The following is a 27,996-nucleotide window of genomic DNA, read 5'->3' as shown; positions in this document are numbered from 1 at the left end:
GCAGAGGGAAGAAGAAGAAGACACCGGCAGTTGTTGCCGCTGTGGTGCCAGTTGCACGCGACCTACCATGCTGTGAATCTGTAGCTTTTTTTTGTATTTGCAATATGAAGAATGGAAGAAGACGATGTTACTATCAGAGAGCAGCATTTCCACAGCCAAGTTCGAGAGTACATCGTAAGTAACGGCTAGTGGAGGCTAGCAGGCTAACAACGTCCTCTACCGCTCAGCGACTTCAACGGTAGCTGACGTTAGCTTCACCTGTCAGAATTTAACTGTTAATTTTGTGACGCACCCAAAACACGTCTTATTATAAGTCAAATCTGCATTAAATTTAAAAAACAACCCGCTAATTAAAGTTAGCTAACGTTAGCGAGCAGTAGTAACTAGTTTATTATCAGTGTATTAACTTCGCTGGTGTATTGATTGATATTGGGACAGACTTGTTATAAATAAACCTGCAAGATCTTTATTTGGGACGTGGACACAATGTCCCAGTCGTCAATTATTCAGGCTGAGAGAGGACTGGAGGACATCTCCCTCATTCAACCTGGACGTATGAGAGCTTGATGTAGGTTTAAGCATACCCCCTCAATAGTTTAATCAATACATGCATTTCATGTTTCATCTCTTGTTGTGATGATTTAAGGTCGAGGCCTTTGAGGTAAATGTCCTTAATTTCTGATGAGTTCATCTGATTGGATGATTGTAACAGACTTTAGTTTGTGTTTAAGGAAAGAAGTAGTTTGCAGTGTAATATTATATGTAAGAAGATGTCTGGCGAATGTTTCACCACTGCAACTTAACTTTTGGTGTCCTTAATGCCTCTGTGTGCTGGCCACCTGCAATTGCATGCGACAATAGATAATATAACTTATAAACTATTGTTATGCAATGAAACTTGCTGTTGCTCTAGACTTATAGCTTCAAACTATCAAATGTTTCACCATCAGACAAGCTGAACAGCTCAGCTTTAGCGTGCACATGTTGTCCTAAGTATCTCTCTCAGTATCCCGTATCAACATTCTTATCGTAAGATGCCTTTTGCACGATGCTGTAATGGCACCGTGACGTCTTAATGTGGGTCAGCTTGTGGATTGATTTCTGCAGGCGTAAACTTATATTTATTGTGGCGCGTGCTTATTTTGCAAGCCAAGGTTACTGTTGGTTAACTTTCGTGTTGGTAAACATGACTCAGGGACAAGATGGTACGCTCCTATTAGACCTGAAGTGTGGCAAAGTGTTTCTGACATTGAAGAATGCACAGCAAACCGGTTCACTCTGAGAAATCAAGTTAACACGGGATACAGTGAGACTATCTTGTGCTTCGGTCAGTACATTTCCACCACATTTCCATTACATTTTCCACCACCACCTCCAAACAAGGAGGTAACATCATTATCACATGCTTGTGGAAACAGAGATGCACTGTGTTGAACAAAATGTAAAGTTGTGACATCGCTGAATCTGAACAACCACTAGGACACAATATAACGTGTGCTAACAACATCTTGTTACTCTTCCTTTCCATGGTCTCTTCCACACACATTTCATACACCCAGCTAATGCCATGATACATGGCCTGGTATTTAGGTTTCTTCAGCCGACCTCTGTTAATCAGGTTATCTACTAGTATCTACTAGTAATTACTGTCTGTCACCTCCAGCTTGAGTTCATGGAGGAAAAAGGTGTGAAATACTGTTGCTAAATTGGTTGGGGATGCGTGCAAACTGTTATGACTTGCTTCTTTTCCGTTGCTTAAAGTGTTACTCTGTATTTGTTCAGCGAAAACTAGAGCGATAACTTCACTAGTGGTAGTGGCGTTGGCCGTCTTGTTACTTATTATATCTTCCCAAACTGTATTGAGTCTATGCCAGTTTATCAGATCCATGCACATGATTCTGTGTTTATCTGGGGTTTCCCCTTCATGGACATGGTTTTACTTGAGCCACTGTAACTTGTATCATATATATGAGCTGTCTTTCATTTGGAAGGGGACTGCAGGTGATAAGCCAAACAGCTTTTGCTCCGGACGTCGTATAACGCCGCATACCTCCCAGATTGACGGAGGATGTTTAGCATTTATTTTTTTCATGTCTGTCTGGAATGCGCTCGGTCTGGCTGAGTCTCCTCCATAATACCAGCTGGGGAGTTCTCCAATGTTGACACGGTGCAAAGTGCTGAGTGGGAGTTTCTAACATTAGTTAGGTCACTGTCACAGTAGAAGGGGCCGATGTGTAATGGGATCCTTCTGTAAGACCATCCAGCTTGTTTTGAAGGCTGCGGTTACCCAATAAATTCCATGCATTGGTCCTTTCTGGACCACTTTGCATGTACGGTTGGCCTGATATGTACGTCTGATGTTGGAAAACAATGATGCATTACTCCCTGTTGTTCTTTGTGATCAAATAAATGGGTCATGTTGAGCTTTACATTAGTAGTGAATGATTTCTGTAATACTGGGGAAGGTATAACTTCTTTTTTCTTCTGAATTTGCACACTTCAACAGGCCTAAACCACATGTAGCGCTATTTTTGAATAGCAAACATGTACATTTACATACTGCACAAATACTTAGTGAGTATTATTAGAACATGGGGGGAGATTGGCAGAATCGGTTGAGCAAGTCTGCATGCACTCGGTATTCTGGAGCTTGCGAGACTAGAAATGAAATCTCTCCACAAACAATCTCTTAAAAACAAACCAAAACAACCATAAACTATTGGACTGTTCCCTCAAAACTAATTAGTTAAGTACATCACCATGTGCTCAAGAAACTTTTATAGTTTACTCTACAAAATAATCAGTTGATGAGTTGATAACCATAAGTTGCAGTGTAGCATAACAATACCATAGTCCATAATATGGGACACAGTCACAGGAAGTGGAGAATCTGCTGGGTGACCTGTCAATAACTGCTTGCTAATGACTTCGTGCTGACTCATCGACAGACCAAGAAAATCCTTAAACCAAGATTCTTATGTTGTCGTTTCAGATTTGCTTCCTCCTGTTTGCGGTCCTCTACATTGTGTCCTACTTCATCATCACTAGATACAAGAGGAAGAGCGGTAAGTGTGTCAAATATGCGCTCTCACTCCGTGGGAACAGAAATCTGTCTGATTTCACCGTCTTAAAGCATCAAACTGTAACACTTACGCGGCAGGAATGCGTCCGTGGGGGACCCATGTTCACAGTCTGGTTGTGCTGTAGCTGCTCACAGACAGAGCCCTTCATTGTGTGTGTTTTGACTGAAGGGAAGTCATTTCCAGGAAGGATTTATGTGTTTGCGTGAGACACCACACCCATGCGTGTAGAGTAATCTACCACAGGGCAGCTCTTTATCAGTGTGGACTGAATCCGCCCAGAAGAGCTTTAAGGGCTGGCGGCAAGATGAAGACAATTGGTCACGTAATAATAAGTGTGACGCAGCAGGTTAGTGACAAAAGCAACAATGGCGACTCAAGGGACCTCTAACGGAAGGATATGTTTTGTTCCTCTGTAACATCTGTGGCACGTTTGATCTACAGCAGGGAGGAATGACTGGAAATACAAAATGAGACCTAGTTATGAAGGAGAAAACATTATGACCCGTATCCCGTTTTCCCAGGCCACATTTCATATGTCCAGGTCACCGAGGCTTCCCTTGTCTCATTTGGAAAGTAGACCACTTTGCACCAGAAATCCCTTCTGGAGTTGTGTACAGTAGAAATCTAGGCTGCTCTTCTCCTGACACCAGCGGGTTTGGAGCCTCATCCTTTGTAAAATATAAAGCGGCATTGCATGCACTACTTTCTCATCGACTGTCTCGCATATTGAGATGATTATGAGATCATTTTTAGCACACTATGTCTACCAAGGGTGCAGTTGATAACTAGACTGATGATGGGAGGGGACCAGTTCGCTGTTTCTGCTATGAAATTTAAACATTTCACAATTTCTATTTAGTTTTAGTAAAAAATGTTTTCAAGGAATAGGAGCACGTCTGATGATGTTGTTTACATTGTTTTGGAAACAATCACAGATGCATGGAGAGAAATAACATTAAAGGTCCTTTAAGTTAGGCATGTTTCAAATGTTTGGGCTGTTTTGAATGAAAACTACACTAATGCATGTTTGTATCGGCCGATAGGGAAGTGAAAATATCAGATGTTTAACTCTGCTTCCACAGATACATGCTGTGTTCTACTGTTTGAAGTAAGATGTGATGTATGAAGTGTGCAGCTGATACAGCTCAAAAGTGTTGTGACTGAAGCGTTTTGGTTTCCTTCATAGACGACCACGAGGATGAAGATGCTGTTGTCAATAGAATATCGTGAGTAAACCAGAGTTCATTCTGCTTTTTAGAACAATGTATTTTAGAAATGGTGGCAACTAGCTTTTAACTAGATATTTATTTTAGGAATTATAAATCACATCTCAAGAAAGCAAATATATGTTTAGAAAGTTCGTCAACTATTTGAGTAAAGAAATATTTGAATTCAATGTTGCTAATTTGAGCTGAAACAATGAATTGATTACGAGATTAACAGAAGCTAAATCTGCACCTGCTTTCATGATGGAGTCATCATTTACGTCTTGTTTTCTAGCAACGACAGTGAAGCTTTTCTCTACTTTATATCCCAGCGAGGTCAATATCTTGTGATTTAAAAAAAGGCATTTGAAGACGAGTTGTGATGAGCGTTTTTCAACAAACAACCAAAACAATTAATCGATTAATCTAGAAATGATCCGATTTTAATCAACACTGAAAATAGCCATTAACAGAAATTGAAAAAGCATTGCATTAATTCACCGACTACCTCAAAACCTCAGTACAGTTGATGTCATTAGCCAGAGCTGTGGTGCCAAGTGTCACATATCGCTCGGTTTAGAGTAGCAGCAGACGTCACACCCCAGGGTGCCTGTTGTAGCCACAAACATCCTGCATGTTTGGTTCCAGCGACGCAAAGTAGCACCTAAGGGCCCAGCTAAACGATGGAAAGCATTTCAGTTAATGAGCTCTTTTGGTGATATGGGGAAGTGGGGGGGGGGGGACTGTGAGCTGCCCAACTGAGGACCACTGAGCAGATGGTCACTCCCCTGAGACCGGCAGCCTCTGAACCTCCTAGAAAACGCAGGCTGCAGAAACAGAGCTACTATAATCTATAAAGATGTTCTTACCATGTTGTGAGTCTACTTGTGTTTGTTATCTTGTATAGTCCTAACACTTGTTTGTGTTTGATTCCATTCACAGATTGTACTTGTGCACCTTCACCCTGGCAGTGTCTGGTGGTGCCGTCTTCCTGCTGCCTTTCTCGATCATCAGTAACGAGATCCTCCTCTCGTTCCCCAAAAACTACTACATTCAGTGGCTCAATGGCTCCCTCATCCACGGTCAGTAGATCTCATACCATGTTTAATTAGACTAACTAGTTTTCTCTCCCGTTCTTGCTCCGATAATATTCTATCTTCTAACATATTTGGAATAACATTGATTTGAATCATGATGATCTTTTTTACATTAATGTCAGAATCAATGGAAGTGTTGATTAGCATGATGTGCAAATTTTACATGTGTCAGCCAGTTTCCAACCATGCGAGATTTAAAAGTGAGGCCATGTCCCCACATATCCGATCAATTGACATCTTTATGTCCCATTGTTAACCCGTCTATAAGGCTGTTGGGTGCTGCAACAGCCACCAGGGGGCATTAGAGTCCATGACTTAGACACAACGAGGCTGACCAGATAAAACCTGTTTTGGCACCTCTCCTCACAACTATTAATATTCAAGGGAAAGCTCCCAAAATGATGGCAACAACCTGTTCATGTAACCTCGCCGAGCCTGAAACAGTCATACGTACATCATTTGTGAATTACCTGTATGTGTACACTGTCATGTGTTGGGTTTCTGCAGGTCTGTGGAACCTGGTGTCACTGTTCTCCAACCTCTGCCTCTTCGTCCTGATGCCCTTTGCCTATTTCTTCCTGGAGTCTGAGGGATTCGCGGGATCTAAAAAGGTACATTGCCCTAAGTTTGCAGCAGAATTTCTCTGCATCGTTTTGATTGTGTCAAAAAAACAAACAAGAAATGGTAAATGGGTTCGACACTTTGCTGAGCTTCCAAAGTCTGGAACTTTAAAAAATCCTGAGAAATAATTATCAAAAGATTCTGTGACACTGTAGCTGAAGTGATTCATTGAAAACAAGACAATCTGCAACGATTTAAAAACGAAGCCTCGTAAGAAAAATGTGAAACTTTGATGATGAAAACGTGGAACCCTGTTGGTTTATTTCTATGCTCTGCTGCATGCAGCGGGCTCTCTCTTAACAGCCAGAGAGCAGCAGCAGCAGCAGCAGCAGGTGCCTTGTCCGTGCCCTCTCCCTGACTCACGCCACTGACTGTAACTGCCACCGCAGATGGTTCATTAACCATGAAAGTCTGAATCTGGACTTCACCCAGCGCCACATCCTGACAAACCCTCCCAACGAGGCCATCGGCTGCAAACGCTTCAACACTGCTGCATCGGCCCCGCTGATTTAAAGCCTGATTCCTTGTCTCACACCCCCTCCCCAGCCCCCCCAAAATAAAACTTCAAAAGGACAGGCTAATAATCGAGTTGTGAGGCACAAGCGAACTTCCTCCTTTAATTGATTTGCCCCCCCCCCCCCCCCCCCAATAGAAAAAAGAGGCTGGGGGCTCATGTTCCAAAAGTCCATAAAGTGGCAGCAACATGACGGCACAATAGAACCTTTACTTTTAATGCACCTCTATCCTGTGTCACAGTTTGAAACCTCTCTGGTTTATGTCCCTCCCGGCAAAAGCACATAAAAATTAGTCTGTACGGTCGTGTATCACCAGCGCTTTTCTTCCTCGGCCCACTAATTTGTTTCGGTTGGATTTCTTGAGTGGACGGCGGGACCTGATGTGTAGGAAGCAGGACGAGGGCCTCTTTCACGTTTTTGTTCTTTTTCATTTCAGCAAGACTGTTTCTTGCTACTGATCTTCCATAAATGTGCTTCGAGGAAGCACTGTTCTATGTTGAGCTGCACTTCCGTGTGTGTGTGTGTGTGTTATGGAAGGGGTGGAGGTGCCACTTACAAAAAACTAAACTGCCCGCAGAGTAAATCATGCGGCCGACAGCAAGAGGAATTTAAAACTCGGGTCTGAGTTTTTATAATGCGATATTATCCCTCACCCCAATAACGGCATTAGACCACATTGTCATCAGGTTTTATGTGGTGTTTTAACCTCCTGGGCCAATGTCATGGCACTGCGAGGTCCTTTTGACTGCGGAAATGAAGTGAATGATGAATTTTACTACCAACGTGTTAAGTCGGTCTTTTCATGTGGCTTTGTTTACTTTTGACGATGTGCTAAAAGACCCCACCAGAATGGAAATGTGGATGTTTCTTCTTCCTTTTTTTTTTTACTGTTCAGCTCTTTAGAGGCTCTGTCACCTGAGAGATTAATAGTTTCACAAATTGTCCAAATTGTGGATGAATCAGAGCAACTGAGGTTCTTGGTGTCGGATGTCATGATCTCGCTTTATTTGCTGCTGTAAAATGTCTCCCGCTTTACTGCTGAAGAGCTGCATCACCGAGGCCACAGAAGGTCCTCGTGTACTTCATGTTCATTGGTTCTGATGATGCGTTAGAAACCGATATATAGCATGCTGTATCTGTCGTAGTATTCTGAGGTAGTGTGCATTGTTCTGAGGCTTAATGAAGCATTTCTGTCTCTGCACCACCAGTAGATGGCATTGTAATGATGAGAGCCACCGCTGTCATCATTACAGAGATAATCAGCGTGTTCTGACAAAGACTGTGAAGACATCAGCACCAGCCTTTGTTCTATTTATATCAAGAGACTTAAGTTGGCTCAGTAATTACACACGGCGAGTGTGATATCTTGGAGCTATATTTACTCAAAAACAATTAGATCAAGGTATTAAAAAAAGTTTTGCCGATGACAACTTGCTGGTCTATTTCCAGTGCGGTCTCATCTTATTCTCTGAGCACTAATGCTCAGATGTTTGTTACCTCCTTGCTTGAAAAAAAATATGTATTCAGCGGCACAGCCTGAGCCATTTATTGTAACTTCATAAGGAAGGTTTTATTTTATTTATTTAAGAAACATTATAGAGTATGCTTTGCAGTGAATAGTCTTTTTTTTACGCAAAGTATTGAAATGTGTTTGATCCTGAAACGAGTTGGAACGAGTCTGACCCCCTGACTGACCTAGCAAAGGGCCAACAGGTTTCATCTGGTAGTTAAAGAAACTCCTCATCAATCTCATCCTAAGCCCCAACCCGCCAATGATGAGAAGTGTGTTTATTGTGGAGGGAGAGGAGGAGAGGGGGAGAGAGGAGGGGAGAAAACGTCTCGCCGAGCAAACCCGCGTGGTGTTACTAAGATACTCCTCTTTGTTGGCGCTCCACAATGGGGGCCTGGATATTTATTTCAAATCTCCTGCACATGCAGACATTTTTCCCAGGCCTTCTCTCGGGCAGGGCCCGTCGGAGAATATAAAGTGGTGTTTACATACCTTCCTTTAAGGTCACAATGTCTCCCTAAAGCTGCCTGTTACAATGTTCGTTACCGCGGCAACATATTAGTAGGAGCTGGGAATTAAAAAAAAAAAAGAACAAGCAAGTTACCCAGGATTCCCCCCCCCCCCCCTTCCTCTCGTGACTCAGTTTTTCTAAGTGATATGTTTCTGAAGCTCAATGGATTCTTTTGCCATTTTTCTTGATTTTAAAGCGAGACATCGTCCATCGTACGTGGAGACTGAATTACTACTCATTTACGTGACTTTAAGGATAATGTTGATCGGCGATGAGGTCTGCTTGGTCCTATCCTTTTACCTATAGAAAAAGCCAGGGTACAGTCGTTTATTCTTTGAAGACTTGTCAGTCTGACACCTTTCAGTAACACTGTAGCATGTCAAATAAAACCTGTACTTCTGTTTTCTGACTCCTCAGCAGCAGGGAAACAGGCGCTTTAATTCACATCCCCAAAATCATGAACATTCACAACAATGTTTTCTTTCTCTTTTTTTAAATCCCCCTCCCCCCACTGGTTTGAACGATACGACGTGATGCCGATCATTTTCCATGCTCGCGTGTCATTGCTGCTTTATTAAGAAGTCTTATTACGAGTCTTTAGAAGTCCGTTGTGCAGCTTTACAGGCGAGTGTCCCTCTCCTCTGCTTTCTGTCTTTGACACGGTCATTGCGCCGTGGCCGACTGGTTGAAGGATACACTAATAAGGTCCCTGGGCATCTGGCATGTCTTTAGCAGAGAGGGCAGTCCTTTTGCTGGGGAGCAAAAAACAAAAAAGGACCCTGCCCCCTCCGTCACGTATTACACTCTTGGCCCTTGTTCCACACGCCCCTGACAGTGAGCAGAAGGATGGTCGGCAGGATGATCTCTGCCACCGCCTGCTGACCTGCTAAGGATTGATGGTGGCAACTCGGAAGCTCCTGCACCACCTAACTCTCGTTCTTTGTCCCATTTCTCTCCCCCCCCCCCCCCTCTCCCTCATAACATCCAACACAACCCTGCATCTTCCCGAGTATTGTCTCTCACTCTCTCTTACGCTCGTTCACTATTGCACACTGGCATTTAACTTCCAGAAGAAGAAGAAGACGTGGCAGATTGTGCTTTAGTTCTTCTGCAGCACAAGCAGGGCGATACAGCTGGTGAACTGTTTCCAGGCCCTCTGTGGCTTTGTTGGTTTATTTACCTTGCTGGTCATGTGCGTCTGTCTGCGTGTGCGTATGTGAATTCATGCATGTTTTCTTTGGTACTGCATGTGAAGCGTTTATTTTAATTTTATTTTATCTCTGGCCACTACACGCATTTCTTGGAAGTCTCTCCTTTCTTGTTGGAGCACAGCTGCAGTTAAGCAGCCCCTCACTCGATGTCGGTGTGAGGATCAGGGGATGCTGAATATTTCAGAGCTGCTATATTTAGATGTCACACATTTAGAATGGCAAGAATAGAAACTTTCAGCGGGCGCTCCGGATGCCAAGGCACAGGTCTTTTTTTTTTTTCCTCTCTTCCCTCACCAGTTGACAGTTTCATCTTTGATCAGTGATGATAGCTGAGTTGCATTTTTCTATTTTTATACCATAGTTTTTTAAAGCCTTGCTTTCCTATTTGATGAGGAACAAAGGACTTAATGTTCTCCCTTGCAAGGAGAGGTAAGGAACTTTCGGGGTGCAGTGTCATGCATGTGCATGGATCAATGATACCAATCTGGGCTCGCAGTTCACTGTCACATCACATCTGACACAGTGGATGGCTCCTCCAGCGAGGCAGGAGCCGGGGATGATAGTAAGGGAGGTGACAAGCATTGCCTTTGCCCTAAATGATCTGAATGGGTAATGATTTGAGTCTCATAAATGATTGAGCGACCTATCTGAAGGGAATACACCTTCAGCATGGCATGGGCGGCTTGTTAAGGTGGACTGGTGCGCTTGAGCGGACGCACGTCCTGCCTGCGGCATCTGCTTGTCCTGATGCATCCTTAAGAGAGCGCGTGTGGGACGTGGCTGAAGTCCCTGAAAGCATTCCTCTCTCACCTCTCTTACCTCCAGGGATTGAGATGCGCTCAGACGTCGACTCCTTCTCCTCCTCCATCAGTCTCCCTCTGTTCTCTCCATCTCTTCCTCACTCCCTCCTCTGGCCGGCGTTGAGCGTTCTCCTCGTTGGCCAGTTGAGCTGTGCTGTGAGAGTCTTGATTGCGGCGAACGCACGAGCGCCCGAGTGTCTGCAAAGGAGCACGAGGCAGTCAGCAGAATGTCGTATTTGTGTGTGTTGTGGTATTCCTGTTCTTAGTGTATTGATCTGCATTGAGTGGGGAATTTATTGTACAGCAAAACAGAAGTTATGCGGATATCGTTCCCGTAAGTTATTACTGCGATGTATCTATTCATGATTTATATTTACTCATAATGCATTTTGTTTTTTTTCGTGCTGACTACAGACTCCATAAGGCCCAATTACACCCTCTTACCATTACCTGTCAGTGGCTGCAGTGTCCACCTTGGCCACACTGGGGCACTCCAGACCCTACCCACTTTCCTCTTATGTTGTGCTAGAAAATTCTACACTGAGGCTTTTCCAGAATACCACGCAAGAGGAGGCGCGAGGCGAGTGATTGCTCAGTAATAGCTAAAGGATGCTACGGGGCATTTTCACCACTGACGATGTATGGGAGTCTGAGAATAAGCTTAATTCCCTACATCACTGTCCAAAGTGTTGACGGGGTGGGTCAGTGATAATGTCTTGACAATAAATGTACCAAATATGTCTGGGACCCATTAATGCTGCAGTTTTTTTTTTTTTTTGGAACAGTGCTTGTAAAAGAGATAAGATTTCAAGAGTGAGTTGAAAGGGACTCAATTAGAGGTTGCACGGGAGAGAATAAGGCTATTAAACGGTGACCTGAATCGTAATGTAAATGCTAAAGGACAGGTGGTTCGGTTAACAATCATGAACTGTGTTGTAAAAACAAAACAAAAAAAGCCTTGTCTAATTTAATCTGCAGAATTGAAACCATTTCCACTCTATAAAGCGACTTGATTAACGGGGGATACTTTCAAAGAGAGACCCCCTTCATGTACCTGTTGGCAAATACTGAACAGCAACCGCACAGCCATTATGTTAGCTGGTAACAAATTGCTCATATGTGCCCAATTTAAGCAGCGCTCCAGAAGCAGAGAGCCCTTGTTATCCCGTGCCTGGTAGCCTACCTGACACATGTATGAGAACGCCCATCTATCTTACAGGCATAGACGGCTCGGCTCTCCAGCAGGGGGGGGGGGGGGGGGGGAGCTGTGTGAACAGGTAGAGGAGGACTTTATTAACCACTCAGCAGTGTGTGACCCGGAAAACCCAAATTACCCCAAAAGCCTCTCGTCTGCGCGGCCCGGGACACGACCGTGGTGCTAAGGGAGCTCCTAATCGGCCCCAGATGGGAGGCCTGCTCTTGATCGCAGACAGTAGCTGACCCAGCCAGGCTTCATGCTCCTTACAGCACCCCCCCCCCCCCCCCCCCCCCCTCTTACTCTTTTTAATTTCACCTCCGCCACCACCAGCCCCTGTTAGACCCACTTTATAGACCGCAATATGTGTGTATAAAAGAGCTGTTTTACACAGGAGTCCGTGGGAGCGTTTATGTCGTGTTTGTGTGCTGTGAATGGAGATGGTGGTGTTTAATATGAGCGTGGGAGGAGGGAGATGTCTCGTAAAATGAATCTTGTTTTGTGTTTAAAATTTTTTTTATGTAGGCAATACCGCCTCCCAGCTCAGTGTGTTTTTAGATTTATGTTGATATTAAATCATGGTGTTTATTGTGATACTGATTCCAATCGTATTGGCCATTTCCAATTACATTTCTGTATTTTTTTTTTTCCTCTGCACTTTTTTCTGTCAGGGCATTAAGGCGCGTATTCTAGAGACCTTTGTGATGCTCTTCCTGCTGGCTTTGCTCATCCTGGGCATCGTGTGGGTGGCATCAGCGCTCACCGACAATGATGCAGCCAGTATGGAATCACTCTACGGTACGTTGTTAAAGGATTCCGTGACATTGTTGCTTCTAAGTGTTTTGTAGTATTTGTAACGAATAGTTCAACAATTTGGTAAATTGTTTTTTGTCGCTTCTGGCAGACCGTTGGATGAGATTGATGTCTGTGCATTAACTATGAAGCTTGAACCGCGAGTTGGTTAGCTTAGCTTAGCATAAATACTGGAATTGATTTAGCTTGGCTTTCTCCAAAGAAAAACAAATTCCCTTTTAAAGCACACAAATGAACACATCTTGTTTAATCTCTTCACAAATACAAATGTAAGATGGAACTATATTTTGTGCATTTCCTTAGATGTTGAACTATTCTTTCCTGTCGTTCTATATTTTTATTAAATGTATTTTTTCTGTAGATCTTTGGGAGTTTTACCTACCATACCTCTACTCCTGTATATCTCTGATGGGAGGACTGCTTTTACTCAGTAAGCCACTTCATTTCTTCTTATACACACTAAAATATAATTGTTGACGTTGAGCTACCATCAATTTAATATTGCTTAAGGGTTTCCCCTTATTGTGGTTGAAGGAGCACGCTGATCCCGCTGTTTTCTGTCTCATGTGTAGTGTGCACTCCTGTGGGATTGTCCAGGATGTTCACCATCATGGGCCAGTTACTAGTGAAGCCAACAGTAAGGAATCATGTTTGTTCTGTAAATGGTTTTTGTCAGTACAAATTTACAGCTCGCAGTTATTTTTGTTGCTGAAAGACCACAGAGTTGAACTTGAACGCTCGGACTTGAAGCCACCGTCTGTTTCAGTCGACCATTTACATGCGCAGCAGAGGACTACAAATACATCACCAACTCATCCTCCCATCTGCCATCTCTCCGGTCCCACTTTGGGCCTAATTATAACCCATTTCATCTCTTCCTCCTCTGCTCCCCTCCCTTCAGATCCTGGAGGACCTGGATGAGCAGATTTACTGCATCCATTTGCAGGAGGAAGCCCTTCAGAGGAGATTAAACGGTATGTCTGTGGGAGACGTGTTGGCACATTATAGGGGAGGGGAGGGGTTGACTGCCCTATTGGGTGTGATGGAGCGCACCACACTGGAATCAATTAGCATTGAAAATTCAGCCACACAGACATGAACAGACACTGGCAAAAAAAAAAAAAATCCACACACACTACAGCGGCCTTTCCCCACCGCTGTCTTACTCTCATAACTTTCTGCTAAAGGGCAAAGCAGCCACATGGCAAGGACCATATTTTATGTTTTTAAGGAAGTTTTTAAGGATCCATTTAAGACACTCGTGAAATTATTGCCTCATTTAGGACTAATGGTGGTCTGAGTAATGGGATGGGAATTAAATCTTTTACAAGAACGTTTGGCCGGGTCCTGTGGACATTAAAGAGACTGCTCAGTGCTGTTCTCGGGCACAAAAGGATAGTTTAAAGAGTTAAAGGATGGTGGAGATTATTTTTATTTAGCCTGCATTTCCTTTTCATGTCCAACCCTCGGTGTTCCCAAATTCCTTGTTTGACGTTGAACAATCTCAAAAAGCAGGAAGTATTTGGGCCAAGTTCCAAAACCGACTTTAATATTAACTCAAGCGTGCAACCAAGTGTACAGATGCGAGTAAATGAAGAGGACGAGCGTCCTTTCAATCCATGGAGGTACGCGAGATCCCTCCCTGATAACGCATGTTTTCGAATGCCACACCGGCCAACTCCATAGACTGCCACCAATGCGTATGGTTCCTCCGAGCTCATTCCAACGCTGCACTGCTTTGAACTAACTGAAGAATAATTGTAATCTGTTCCTTATCGCCTCCAACACTGTTTGAACTTAACAAGTCTCTGTGAGGCAAAAGAAACAAACAACTGCGGTCGACATCTTTTTGTGTGCGCCGAGGCCAAGCTGCGATGCACTTTTGCCTGTTTTTAAAAAGGTGGGAGTTGGAGGCAAAGAAGAATGTTGAGGTGAATGTTCTTAAGCTGTATGTAGATGCTCAGCGTTCACGCTCACACATGGGTGGACCTGAAGGCTGGACTGGTGTCCCTTTGATCTGCTGAGAGCGACTACAGTTCAGGCACAGTTCACAGGACACACTCCAGAGGCGAGCGGTGTTGTCGTCTTGCTTCACCTGTGTCCGCTCTGCGTCCCGCTCCTCTTAACAGATCCTCTGACCCAGTTTGTGTTTGCAGATGTGGACTGTTGAGCCACATCAGTCGATGCATCGGTGTTTATTTACACGTCTGGGCCTTTTTGTTGTCCGCTCTCTGTATGTAATTGCCCATTTGTAATGACGTTGTTGATACTGTGAGTCTTACAGTTCAGAGGTTTCATGGCTTAAGTTGGCTGATTGGACATGTGCGTCTGTTCTTCTTGTCAAGGGTATGATGAACCCAATGTGCATAATGTTTAGAGGCATGCACCTAGAACTATCAGATAGCGCTTTACTTACGAGAAACCAGGTTTTGCAATTTACTTGCACAATGTCGCAGCCCTTCTTTACCGCTTTTAAATGTATTCAGGCTCATGTTTAAATAAGTTATAGATATCCCAGACAAAATAAGTTAGCAAAATGCTTGAAAAAGGAAACGCACAGGTGTTAAGTTTGAATCAGGGAACAGTGTGAACACCTGGCCTCGTCTCCTGAATATGAATCTAAAAGTATCTTTGAGATTAATCTTCCCTGCTTAGGGAAGCAGGGAAGATTCCCGGCATTAGGTGCAAATGTAGCTTCCACCTAATGCCTATGAATCATATCTAATTAAATATCCATTGTGTTTCTGATTCCAATGGGTTATCCGCTGAGCAGATATTGTCTGGTAACCAGAGTAGACCAATATACTGCAGTACAGGCAGTGTGACATGCACACTTGTCCACGCTGGCCTCTCAAGACCCTGATCTGCTGATAGCAGACTAACGGTCCAGATGCTATGCGGCACAATGACCTTGCCGGTGCCTCTGTTGTCTCAGCATGGTGTTTAGCATATGTGTGGATGACGTAATCTTTCGACTGTGCTGAAGGTTGGAGAGGATTCGTTGAATTACTCCGGGCCTTCCTGGCTGCCAGAAGCCCTCGCTCAGCATCTCTGCCTCGCTGTAACTCAGTCTCGTACTTGATGCTGCCAGCAGAAGGAGAAGGATATATTTAACTCCAGTCTAGAATGATGTCATTGAAGTTAGCGCAGTTGAAATTCAAGTGATATTGTTCTTTGTCTTCAGTTCGATCTGCTGGTTTTTTTCCCCAAAGCTATCAAGAAGCTACTGTTCATTTGATCAATGATTTATCCATTCCTGGGTGACGGGTAAGGCCATGTTTGGATATGTTATGCACGAATGTGATAGATTATTTCACTACCCCGAGGCAGAGTGTTCACTTCATCTCTGGAGGGAAAGAAGAAAAAAAAAAGCTGTTGAACTGTCCGTGACATTTCCTGTTGTGTTGTGACTGCATTTGCTTGGAGGGTTCAAACTTTCCCCTGCTTAGATCCTGGGACAGGTATCTGCGAGGGCACAGACAACGGGTTCAGTCTCTCTGCTCATCTTCTGCCCACTTAGACCCATCCAGACAGGGCGTGTCGTAATAACAGGGAAGAAAAAGGTTTGATCAAAGTGATTGGTCCTTCACTCTTGTAACAAAGATGAAAGATGGTATTTTTTATTGCACGCTAGTAATGGTGTAACGCTGAACTAATTGGTCTTGATCTGCCAATCACCTCGGGGGATGCAAATGGATACTCTTCCACTTTGGCTCCTAGGGGCCTCTACGCTAGTGCGCAGAAGTTGGAAGGGAAACAGAGTGAAATAGATAAATTAGCCTTAAATGAGCCGGCCTTGTGGTTTTCCTGGAGAATCCCTTGCTGTCTTCTCCAGCCCACTAAACCTGTTGTGGCATGTGCTAGACAGCTCCTGACACAAGAAATGATTATGACTTGTTTGAGATCACGTTGTTGTGTTCAGGGCAGGATTACTTGTTTTGATGGGATTTCTTAATAAAATACAAGTCAAATACCATAAGACAAAGACATCGTGAAGTCACCATGATGTAAGGTGATGGAGTCGGTGTGTGAGAAATGCCTGAAAATACTGTTTTCCAACCGAATGAATAGCTTCTTGAGTAGTTTTTGTATCATTTTAAAGTGAATAACTTTGTTTCGGACTGTCGGACAGACAAAACAAGACTCTCAGAACTCTGTTTCATAAATCTTTTACATTTTCTAAACTTAATGTTTAATCGATTCAGTAAATTGGCTACATATTAAAAGTGATCGCAACGACATCTGATCATGCGACAAATTGTAAGTCAATTCTAATGGTTGTGTGTTTCGGCAGGATCGCCCTCAAACACTTATTTCCGAGGGAGCTCTACTCAGCAGCTCAACAAAGAACTGGACAATATTAGAAATCAGAGGAATAAATTGGGTAAGTATTTGTATTATGCAGGACTGATGTATTTTCTCTGAAGACCTTGAATTGCCATGGAGATATATGCCAAGAAGTAAGCTTTTTACATATTGCTGACAGGCAGCCGCTTTCTCCCCGTCTGCCTTCATTTCTTAATTTGGACATGGACCAGAACTGCTTGATAATTTCCCATCCATTTTAGGATATTATAAATGAGGCCTGAGTCTTTTGGGGTGTGGGTGGGTGGGGGGGGGGGGGGGGGGGGAGGAGAGAGCACAAAGGCACTTAGGATATTGGACAAGATGCAAACTTTATATTGTAGCAAGCCTTTTAGTGATGTCATTAATTTAAAAGGATGGTGCATATAAAGTGCACTTGGCAAACTTCTCGGGCAGGCAGGGTGGGTGCACTTTGAGAATAAGGAGGACTAACAATGTTGGAAATAGAGAAAGAAAGTCAATATGGCAAGGACTAGAGAGCAGTCGGATACACATTGTTTGGTACTGTGGATGTCCATAATAGAAGATATAGTGCATGGGGTCTACAAGCTGTCAGCAGTGTCTACAAACATGACTGATGAGCTGTTGAAATAAGAGGAAGATATGAACTTGAAATGTTTCATCCGGCTGAGAAGACTGAGGCGCATTCTGACCAAAATATAAATCACAGAATTAATTTGGTTGCATTTCTTTTTATCCAGGATTTATGATTGTTGCCACTAATTAAGGCAATGATAAGGAAGAGCATCATTTTTGTTAAGGTTGTGAAATGTATATTACCTGGGGGGGGGTTGCGATGAGAGGTGAGATTGTGTTTGCTACACACACTCACGATATGTTTTACCAAACCCTGTAAATACAGCCAGAGGGCTCGAGGTTTCATTACTCGTCTTTGATGAACATATTAATTAACCAGCAGTTGGAAAGTGGTTTGTATCTCTGAATCTTGCAATTAAAGGAGTTGCTTCTACATAATATAGACTAATGACCTCACATTTTGGCTCTCACTTCCACTCAGAGAGAAGAAAGAAAGCGTCGGGTTGGGAGAAGAACTTGTTGTATCCCATAGTGATGCTGATCCTGCTCGCAGGAACGGTGAGTGCTGTGACTGACCTATCATGAAGCCCAAACTGTTTACTCATAGCGTATACAGCCTGGCTGGAGGCCAATGGGACTAACACCCTGTACCTCAAATCCTATCCTCTTAACACCCAGAGTCTGGGTGTGGAAACTACTTTTGTTTAATAGCTGTTTAAGACGATGCTGTGTGGGAATACTTGTTATGCCGTCTTCATGGCATCAAACATCCCCACTTTGTTCAGGTTTTGAGTAGCTTAATGTTGCCGCATTTTACAATCACAAGATGGTTATTACGCATGATCATACTTACGGATCAGCACGGCCACCGCTATTGAATTATATCATGATGCCGGATACTTTTATAATTCCACCACGTGTAAACAAATCTATCTTCCTCTCTGTCTGCAGACAATCTCAGTTCTTATGGTGGCATTTAATATCCTCTACCTGCTAGTGGATGAGACTGCCATGCCCAAGGGATCCACGGTAAGCTTACTGTAACCTAACCTAAGTACGTTTTTACTCCCCACACACACACACACGCCCAGAATGTAAACTGCAGAAGCCTATCAGACCTGCCATGCTCCCGGCGGGGACATAAATCAAATTCCGGATATGCTCAGATGCTTGTTGGAAGAAAAGGCCCGACCAGATGTTAATCAGGCTTGCACCTTGTGCCTCTGGTTTTGTTTTGGAAGCTCATTGAAAGTCATTTCACAGCAGCGTGCAGATTCAATGAGCCCGCTACGTGTCTCCAGTCCACAGTTGGGTGAAAAGGCTGCTTCTCCTCCCTCCTGCAAAGGCAGACAGGGCCAGGTGAAGGGCTCTCACTGTGCGGCAGCGTGGCTCTGAGAGATTTTCATCTCCGCCTAACATGCGATGTGTTTTAAGCTCCCCTTATCTCGTCTCATCTGCAGTGACAGAGAGGCGTGCGTGCATGTGCTTGTATGTGTGTGCGTCTGTGGTTGCATTCTTGTCTGAGAGGGGGCAACATAATGTATCCTATTTCTCCCTCATTTAATTTTGCGTCTCGCGGGCAACTGACAGAGCTGCCCTCGACATTCCAATTATTTTATTGAACAGAGATGTTTTCTTTGGCATGACGCATCACAGAAAATCCCCCAAATTACACTTGTCATGCAGCTTGAAGCTGTCCTCCCTGACAGTGTGGCCCCACTAAATGGTTTTTGCGTTTGTTGAGTTGGATGGATGCCACACCTCTGATGAGCTCACAGCACTACGAGGGGTGGTGGAGGGGGGGGGGAGGTCTCGTCCTCCAAAACAATCGATACTGATATGATATCCATCTCTCCACCCCGTTAACCCTGCCCTCCAGCTCTCTGCCGCGTAGTTACCCGCACACTGTCTAGAAGGAGATAAGGACAGAGGAGAGAAAGGGACATAAAGGAGAGAGCGGCTGGTTCGAGGACGGAAGGAGGAACTGTCGGAGTAAAGAGACTGTGGGAAAGTCAAATGAGGCCCCCGATGCGCTGATTGTTTTGGGGGGAGAGCACAATGGAAGTGCCCTGTCAATGTTTGTCTTCCCCTTCCTACTAAGCATCCCGCCATAGTCCTCGGCATACTGAGCACTGTGCCCCAATTGGCTTTACGGAGCAGAGGATGGAGGTGGAGAAGGATGATGAGGAGCTAGGAAGAGAGAACGAGCAGGGAGGAGAAACAGGTGGATGGAGATGAGGAGCAGAGATGCTGTAGAAACAACACGGGGGGGGGGGGGGAACTGGAGCTGTTTTACAGCATGATGAACAAGCACTAAGAGGGACCAATAAAGGAGTTATTGCGGGCCCTCCTCTTTGGTAGCCACAGCTCTTGACACTATATTTAGTAAAATGGACAATTATCTGGAACTGGACTCCAACTTTCACCTCATTAAAGTTGTGCCTATGTGAACACACACAAACGTGCATGATAGCACCTTTAAGGTCAGATTAAGGGTTCAATTCCATTTTAGTTGCTATCTCAACATCATCACACCTTATAACTAATTTAAAACTAATCATAGGAGGACGCGAGCCACTGCAATGTTAGGAGTGAGACCAACGTCAAGGTTGGGAAATAGTATGGTCCACTTTAGGAGTTTCCAAAATTGGAAAATGGGTTTGAATATAAGAAATAGATTGTAGTATATAATTTATGGTATAATTGATTAAGGATAAATACGAATGTGCCCTCTAATTTGAATCATGTCATCCCTTCATGTCTATTGAGCAGGTTATTCTCTCAACAGACTGTCAAACTGTCAAATAATGTCAGTCTCTTGGTCAAAGCCGTCGCCTCCAACTAAAAACAAACAAAAGTAAGTGCTGACGGTGTTGATCACATGGAGAGCTCAGTTTAGAACACATGCATTTGCTGCTGGTGGTTCAGACTTACATATCCGAACCATTTCAGATCGATCTCTCTCTCTCTCTCTCTCTCGAAAATAAGTAATAGTTGAAAGGAGGCGTACTGTGAACGCTAGCTGTCCTAAGCGCGGGCATACACGCATATTGCGAGTGCACACACAATCTTAATGCATGCCCACCCTCCCTCCATTAATAAATTACATCAGATGCTGTCTGCTAATTCCCTGTGTAAGAGGGAGAGAGAGAGAGAGCACTGCACCATGGCTCTGCAGTAAGCTAAGGGATGACAGTTTCATAAAAAGGCATGAAACAACCTGCTAGGCTTTCCTTTTCTCTTCAGGCTCTTTTTTACAAAACAAATCAAGATAAGGACAATCAAGGTGGGTAGAAAAATAAATGAAATACAACAAAAACATGAATAATAAACTCAATCTAGGACCATACTCTCAACATCTACTATGCAACTGTAATATGTATTGGTATTGCAAGAATAGTAAATAATGTATATGAGCACCGTACATTGATGTCATGCGTTGGTGTGGAAAGGTGCTGCATTTGAATTGCATTGCTATTCAAATAAACTGCATATTGAATATATCCTGCTATGTACACATGACAAGGACAGCGTGGTAGTATTTTGGACTATTAAGCGTTTGGGAATATATTGCACAGTTGTAATCATATATACTTCATATCTAAATGAGTATCTACAAGATCTAAAAATGCAGCATACAGTTTTAGGAACTCTTTTAACTTAGATCCGTGATTATTTTTTTTTTTTGTATGAAAGTGAGCAATCTATGGTCAATTGCCACTAGTCGACATGATGCGTAGCACTGTAGGTGTCCCACACTGATCCCCTGGAGGATTAACCCCGGTGCCAAGTTCAACAAATGCAAAAATATTTACCATTAGACTAGACAGATGCTTGGTATGTGCATAATATGTAGATGTGCCTTTTTCCTGCTCCAGTTTCAAAAGGCCTTTAGGTGTTGAAAGGGGGGGGGGGGGAGCCTCGTGTTGCCAAAGTATTTGTTTTGTTGTTTTCATGTTTTTGGCTTGCTTTCAGCCTGTACACTCTTCTTACCGTAAGAAATGTGCTGTTTTTTGTTTGAACACCTGTTCACATATTGTGTGATCGACAGTGATTTGAAAAGAGCCTCTTTCATCTTGTTCCATTCATTACTTAGCCAATTTGATTCTGTCCTTCTCAAGTGGGTAAATTCTTCATGCACCGCACACTTACTTTGCAGGATTTCTGTAATTACGTGTGTGTGTGTGTATGTGTCTGCAACGGCCTGCAGTGCCGTCGTTTCCCATTTTGTGTTTTTATTTGTGATGTGTGTATTTGAGATTGGTGTTTGAGGGCACTGAGTAACCCCGTCTTCTGTCTGTCTCTTCATCTTCCAGGACCGAGGCATTGGGAACACCTCTCTGTCCACGTTTGGCTTGGCTCAGGCGGTGCTGGAGATCATCCTCATGTTGTATCCTTTAAGTGACCCCCCCTCCCCCCTCCCTCCATTGTTTGTGGCCAAAGTAGCATGCTCCATGGCCAAGAGCAACATTGTCAAGCCAGCTTTGTTTACCCAGGACATAGTTCAGCCGGACACCTTCCGGAAGACATGTTGTGCTGTTTCGTCACCTTTTATCGTAGCTGAAAAGGTGCAGATTAGGAATACTTAAGAGGGCGACTCAATGAAGCGGCTTCGCTACCAGCGGAGAAGTGTTTTTGGTCCTTGATTGATTTGCTCAACAGCTACTTGATGGTGTCCTCTGTCGTTGGCTTCTACAGCCTGCGAGTCTTTGAGGGACTCACTCCCAGGAACGATGACACAACCATGACAACGGTAAAGATGGGATGGGAGGCCGGGGGGGGGGGTGAGGGGTGAAGTGGGGGCAAGGGTGCCGAGATCGCTCCTAAGGTGCTGATGTGTTTGGGACCCCCTGTGTTTCATCTATTTCCCTTCTCTCTCACTCACGTTCTCCTCAGGGCCCCCTCAATGGCTTTAGTTGATCTGTCCAATATTTGTTTGTGGGTTGCGCAAACACTGGCAAAGTGCAAGCCCCTTTCTTGTACATCACAGGGAGAGTTGGGGTTTTTCGGGGGGGGGGGCAGGCAGGCTCTGTTTGGCACCTATTCACTTGGTAATGAGTTTGGGAGTGGTGAGGCTTGTTAACTAGCCATGACACGCCAGTGAAAGGGCTTGAAAGGACAACAGAGAAAACCTGGTAATGAGCAACTTCAGAGGTTCTAATTGTACAATATGTGGAACCAATTTAACACCAAGTGATGTGTGCATGTGTGTGGGCACGTCATAGCTGAAACTGTTGGTGCAATGGCTGCTTTCTCCTCACACGTCTAACTGTACGTTACATGCTGGAACCATCTTAAGTTTGATTACGTGTTGATTTTGTAGATCATTGGTTGCTGCGTCTCCATTTTGGTCCTGAGTTCAGCCCTGCCGGTGATGTCCAGAACTCTCGGTGAGTCCCTCTGTTTTAAGTCTTTATATTAAGCTAAGCTAACCAGCTGCTGGCTGTATTCATACTGTGAAATCGATCTCATCTAATTCCACTATTTCCCTAAATATCAAACCTAAAATGTAGGTTGAACTGAATTGTCGGAGATGTCATAACTACCTCGCTACTAACAACCAGAGAGTAAATGCCCCCCCCCCCACTACTGTTTTCAGATAGTGCCACAAACAGCAGACCATTAAGGTTAGCAAGTTGAATTCTCCTATAGTTTCCCATAGTGACATTAGAAAAGAGTGCAGGGTGAAGGGGTAAAAATGACAGGGGTAGCACCGTCACAATGGCACTAATAAACATGCAGAGTGCAGAGCACAGCTGTTCAAATAGCACTACTCTGTGTGTGTGTGTGTGAGAGACCAACAGAGTGGGAAACCGGGACGGAGCGAGCATACAGTGACTCATTGGGAGCTTTACAAAATATCAACAGGTTCTGCTTTGTGACGCTGAATAGATTAAAAGAAATAAATGCATGAGACAGAGTTGAAGAGAAAAGGCCTCCCAGCTTAAGAAGAAAAAGTCTCGGAGAGTTGAGTTTGACGAAGTGAAATGTTAAGAGACAAAATAAAGGGTTTTGTGTCTCGATGAGCTGTTTTTGTGCAGGTCAGTGTGGGAAATATGCACTCACTGTATAAGAGACGGGGAACTGTACCACAACACAGTGTTTGCACCATATTGGTTGTTGAACAAACTCCTCTTATCTTTAGTCCAGGTTTGCAGAATGGAGGACCTTTTTATTATTTTTTGGAATAGACTGCTGCCGTAAATTAGCATCGTACGGGTTCCCTCGACAAAGCGGCAATGGAATTTTTTCCACTGGATTTTGGATTATTGCCGAGCATCTCTTTAACCCCAAACCAAGATCACAACCTTTGGCATTAGAACGGGATGTAGCCAAACCACAGTGGCGAGCTGCATCGACTCGGGTCTCCCTCGTCTCGCTCCTCGTCTCTTCACAGGCAATTTTGTTAAATTCCTTGATGCTTGCAAACTGCGGCTGTAAATAAATCCCTCCAGACACTGAATCGATTGCCCAATCTAATTGACGACAGAGGCTGTGAAGATGTTACAGGAGAAGTAGAATGTATAAAGACTCCGGCCTCTCCAGTGGGCTACATCTGAGTCTAATTTCTGCATACTGAAATAGAAACTGGCTGTGGTGCATGGATTTAACATGCATGTACACATCAGGTTATCGGAAGCTTAATTATGTACACTACTTTATTGTTGGATGGCACAGCTGGCCTCGCCTTGTGGATTGGCAGGCCAAAATGGATAAGCAGGAAAACAATAGGGTGTTGATGGCGTTCCATGCAGCATGCGATCGGTTGTGACAGATGGTTTGAAATTGGTGGAGCTGCAGTAAGACGAGCCTGCAGGAGAAACCGCTGCTTTGTCTCCGTCTGAAGGTCCTGAGAGAGAGATGACGCGTACCTGCGTAGCACCTTTGCTGCTATACTTAGTCACCCATCCTTTCATAGTCCACAGGGAACAGTCCTTACAATACAGTCAAGTGATGAAAAGAAGCATAACAGGGCAGTGGATCAGTGGCTGTCTGTGGGTTTGTTTCTGTCTCTTGAATAAGATATGCTTGTTAGTCATCACACCTCCATATTAAAACTCAATACAGAAAGTCAAATCTAAATAGTAATTCGGAGGAAATGTAATGTTTTGGTTGTCGACTTGCTTTTTCCATCCCAGTTTTTTGACTCGTCTCTCTGTGCAGGTATCACCAGGTTTGATCTCCTGGGCGACTTCGGGAGATTTAATTGGCTGGGAAACTTTTACATTGTTCTTTCGTACAACCTGCTGTTTGCGGTCGTGACAACACTCTGTCTCGTGAGAAAATTCACCTCGGCAGTACGGGAAGAGCTTCTAAAGGCCTTGGGTAAAGTCACCTACTTATTTTTCGTGTGTCCTGAGGGTTTCTAACCAGCACCTTTTCAATATACTGTAACAAAATAAAGCCAGACTGCACCACATGTCATTGTCCTGCAATGTCTGCCTTTGATATGCTGGATGTTCTGCAGAATATAAAGACTTTGAGTACTCTATTTCATCCCAGTTTTGTACCAGTGAAGGTTGCGTCCGACACACTGACGGCACCAACCTTCTCTGCGGCTTTCGAGGGAGAAAGCGTTTCTTTCTGTCTTTTTTTTCTTTTCTAGACGGCACAACCTTGAGTGACAAAATGGAGGAAATTGCAGCTAGATCCAATGTGCTGCGGGACTGACATATGACAGAGGATGGGGCTAGTCTCAGAGGCTTGTGGCGACAGGCCCTGGATGTTTGATACACGGGGTGGGATAGGGTTAGAAAATGTCAGACAGAGGCACTGAGGGGGGGAAAAAAGCACATCAATACCTCTGTCTAAGTGAAAGTCTGAGGCTTTTTAATGAGATTTCTCTCCCTTATCTCCCCCTGCCCAGGTCTGGATAAATTGCAACTGTCAAACAGCCCCACGGACCCTGAATCTGGAAAGCTCTCGGCCAACGGGCATCAGAAAACTCTGTGAAAGGGACAATAGATCAGCACACACACACCTTAGCACAGACAAAGGGAGAGTTCGACAGTACTGCCTGACTACTGAAAGGTAAAAGGGATTGGAAGGAACTTAATAAACCCGGGCAGTGTCTGACGGATGCTGCAAATGGAGGCTGAGAGCAATTTAGCTTTGTGACATTCCATCCTCTGCGTCTGGGATGAGAGCCGGGACAGAGCCAGGGATGAGACCGAGGAGTGAAATAGACTGGCGTCACTGCAGTGACCTCAACCGCGACTGTGACTTTAAACCACCTATCTATTGCTTCAGGGCGTTCCACCTCCCCACCACTGCTCCCTGTTTTCCTCCTACGACCTCCTCGCCACTGCACTAGACAAAAGCAAGACGGCGAAGCAGGTCAAACAATGTCTTACATCCAACGAAAGGGCAACGGGTTCCTCCTCTGAACCCAGTTTAGGAAATAGACCCCCGCTATCCAATTAGTCATTTTTGGATGTCAGTACGTACATGGTATTTGGTGTCTCTAATCATTGGTCTTATGTGAACTGATGCAGGCATGGTAAGGTGTCAATTTATTCTTATTTTTTTATTTTTTTAAAGCTCAAAATGTGAAAATATCAAAATGTGCTTTGTGAAGCATGAAAGAAGTCACTTATTCACGCATCACATCCAATACATTGGAACTGCACGGCATCAGTACAACTCACATTATATGCATTGGCACCGTCACTACCGACGGGCCTCATTCGTCTCTTTATTTGGCTTTACTGAAGTGCGCTTTAACTTTATTGATGATGTCATTCGTTCGTATGAAGTAGGGTAAGAGCTTTATTTAGGTGGTCTAGATTAGACTCGAGCTACTCTACAAATGGGAAACTACACGGGAGTTGCATCCACTTCGGTTCCAAAGAGCAGAATGCTTCGGTGCATTCGGAGCTGAGCCTGTGGTTGTATTTCACAGAATTTTATTATGTACATGAAAAAAATAATCACATTTTGCTCACACCCCCCCCCCCTCCCCAAAATATAAAAATTTGAATTCACCGGGCACAGAAAAATTTGTCAAATAGTTTGTCATTTTTGTAAATGTTGTATTTACATGTACATATATTTCATACCTCTTTTGCATTATTTGGATGTAAATATTAGGCTCCTGACTCACTCAGCAATCTGTATTTTGTTGTATTTTTTTTTTTTATGAACACCTAAATCTAATGCAAGCCTGCAACAGTCTTCACATACAGAACGCATGAGTGGAAATGTGCAACTTTGCAGCCGGTAGAAAGACTTGGTGACTCAGGCTCAATTTACATGTAGTTGTATTGCTGCACACTGTTCTGAACTGTGACGTTCTTTGTCTCCAGAACCACCTTAAATGCCTTATACGACAAGCATCTCGCAGGCTTCAAGTTAAGGTTGTTTCTTGTTCCGTGTTTGTTAATGTACACGTACGTATGTGTACAAGTACATCGTTTGTCTCGAGACAGTCCCACTGTGAGCGCCTGTACCCCACAGAGTTCGTAGTCTCGAGCCAGCTGGATATAATGTACACATTGCTTTTGGCCATGAATGTTTTCACAGTAGCTCTTATCTAGTGAGAAGCTTCATTTTGAGACTCATTCAGAACCCATAAAAGTTAAGCAGTTGCTAGGATAGGGTTGAGTGAGCCAATGATGTTATCTCTACGGCGGTGTAGATGTCACGTGTTTTCATGGTGACACGATGACAAAAGAAAAGGAATTAAAGAAATGGAATATGCATTTGAAACTTGTTTCTCAGGACAGGGAATGTTTTACATCAACGCTGTCTACCATTGGTGGTTGCTCAGTCACAATGACTGGATTTAAAGAAAATGTTGCAACTCTCAATGATGAAACTCACGGTGAAGTCCTCTTCTCAAATAACCAACTTGAAGCGAGAATGTTTTGTAAATGGTGACGTATACAGCTCCTACCATCCCAAACCCAAAGCTAATTCTTAACTGGCAGAAACATTTGGTCGATGTTCTAGTATGTTGTGTGCCATTTCATTGGATACTGTGAATAATCAACATGGACCAAAGGGATGATACTATAAATTAGCCAAATATCACTTTAAATGTTGGATGAATTAGTGAAAGTTAAAGTAAATGTATGACTTGATCTGGATGAACTACATTCACTATGTGGCTTGAGTTGGATGTTTCCCAGTTCCCTCACGGCTGTGCATACGTCCACTCAGCTGCAGACTTTGGTAACACTTGGCTCTGCGGGACCTCGCAGTGAAGCGTCACTCCCCTCATAAAAACGTTGCAAAAAGAACAGACATTTTCTGTTCAAGCAAGCTGTTTTTGGTTGCCTTTACAGTACATCTCTGTTGTGTGTGTGTGTGTGGGGTTTCAAAAGTTGAGAGTTGGCCTGTAAGTGAAGCAGCTTTGTTTTCTGTATGTCAGTTGGTCGCTGCATGTAATTTTTGGTACATGTTTTTGTGAATGTATTTTTTTAAGATTTCTCAGTTTGCTAAATGTATGTTTAGTTATTTTTCATGTTTGTGTGTTTGCAAATAAACATAGAAAAATGCTTTGTGAGTATCTTTTCATTCATCATCGTGACA

The 27,996-nt window shown here is 43.8% G+C and overlaps 1 protein-coding gene across 1 annotated transcript; it reads left to right on the top strand.

Annotated features, from left to right (window-relative positions):
* Positions 1-13: 13 nt before the first annotated feature.
* lmbr1 (limb development membrane protein 1) lies at positions 14-27,893 on the top strand. The gene is made up of 17 exons (XM_079291859.1): positions 14-174; positions 2,993-3,065; positions 4,270-4,309; positions 5,231-5,370; positions 5,893-5,996; positions 12,420-12,546; positions 12,923-12,991; positions 13,134-13,198; positions 13,463-13,535; positions 16,856-16,945; positions 17,945-18,021; positions 18,415-18,492; positions 21,780-21,853; positions 22,126-22,216; positions 22,787-22,853; positions 24,628-24,789; positions 25,331-27,893. The coding sequence occupies exons 1-17, from the start codon at positions 112-114 to the stop codon at positions 25,414-25,416; spliced, it is 1,479 nt and encodes a 492-aa protein (XP_079147985.1). The 5' UTR covers positions 14-111; the 3' UTR covers positions 25,417-27,893.
* Positions 27,894-27,996: the final 103 nt, after the last annotated feature.

This window comes from Melanostigma gelatinosum (genome assembly GCF_949748355.1).
Source record: "Melanostigma gelatinosum genome assembly, chromosome: 20".
Lineage (NCBI taxonomy): Eukaryota > Metazoa > Chordata > Actinopteri > Perciformes > Zoarcidae > Melanostigma > Melanostigma gelatinosum.
The sequence above is the reverse complement of the archived record's forward strand: the minus strand, read 5'-3'. Positions and strand labels throughout refer to the sequence as shown.

Bases quoted from the DNA above. Each gene is read 5' to 3' on its own strand.
- lmbr1 (XM_079291859.1), top strand. From the start codon at position 112: ATGGAAGAAGACGATGTTACTATCAGAGAGCAGCATTTCCACAGCCAA. The intron at 13,199-13,462 runs GTAAGGAATCAT...CCCTCCCTTCAG, and splicing joins AGTTACTAGTGAAGCCAACA to ATCCTGGAGGACCTGGATGA. The intron at 18,493-21,779 runs GTAAGCTTACTG...TTCATCTTCCAG, and splicing joins CCATGCCCAAGGGATCCACG to GACCGAGGCATTGGGAACAC.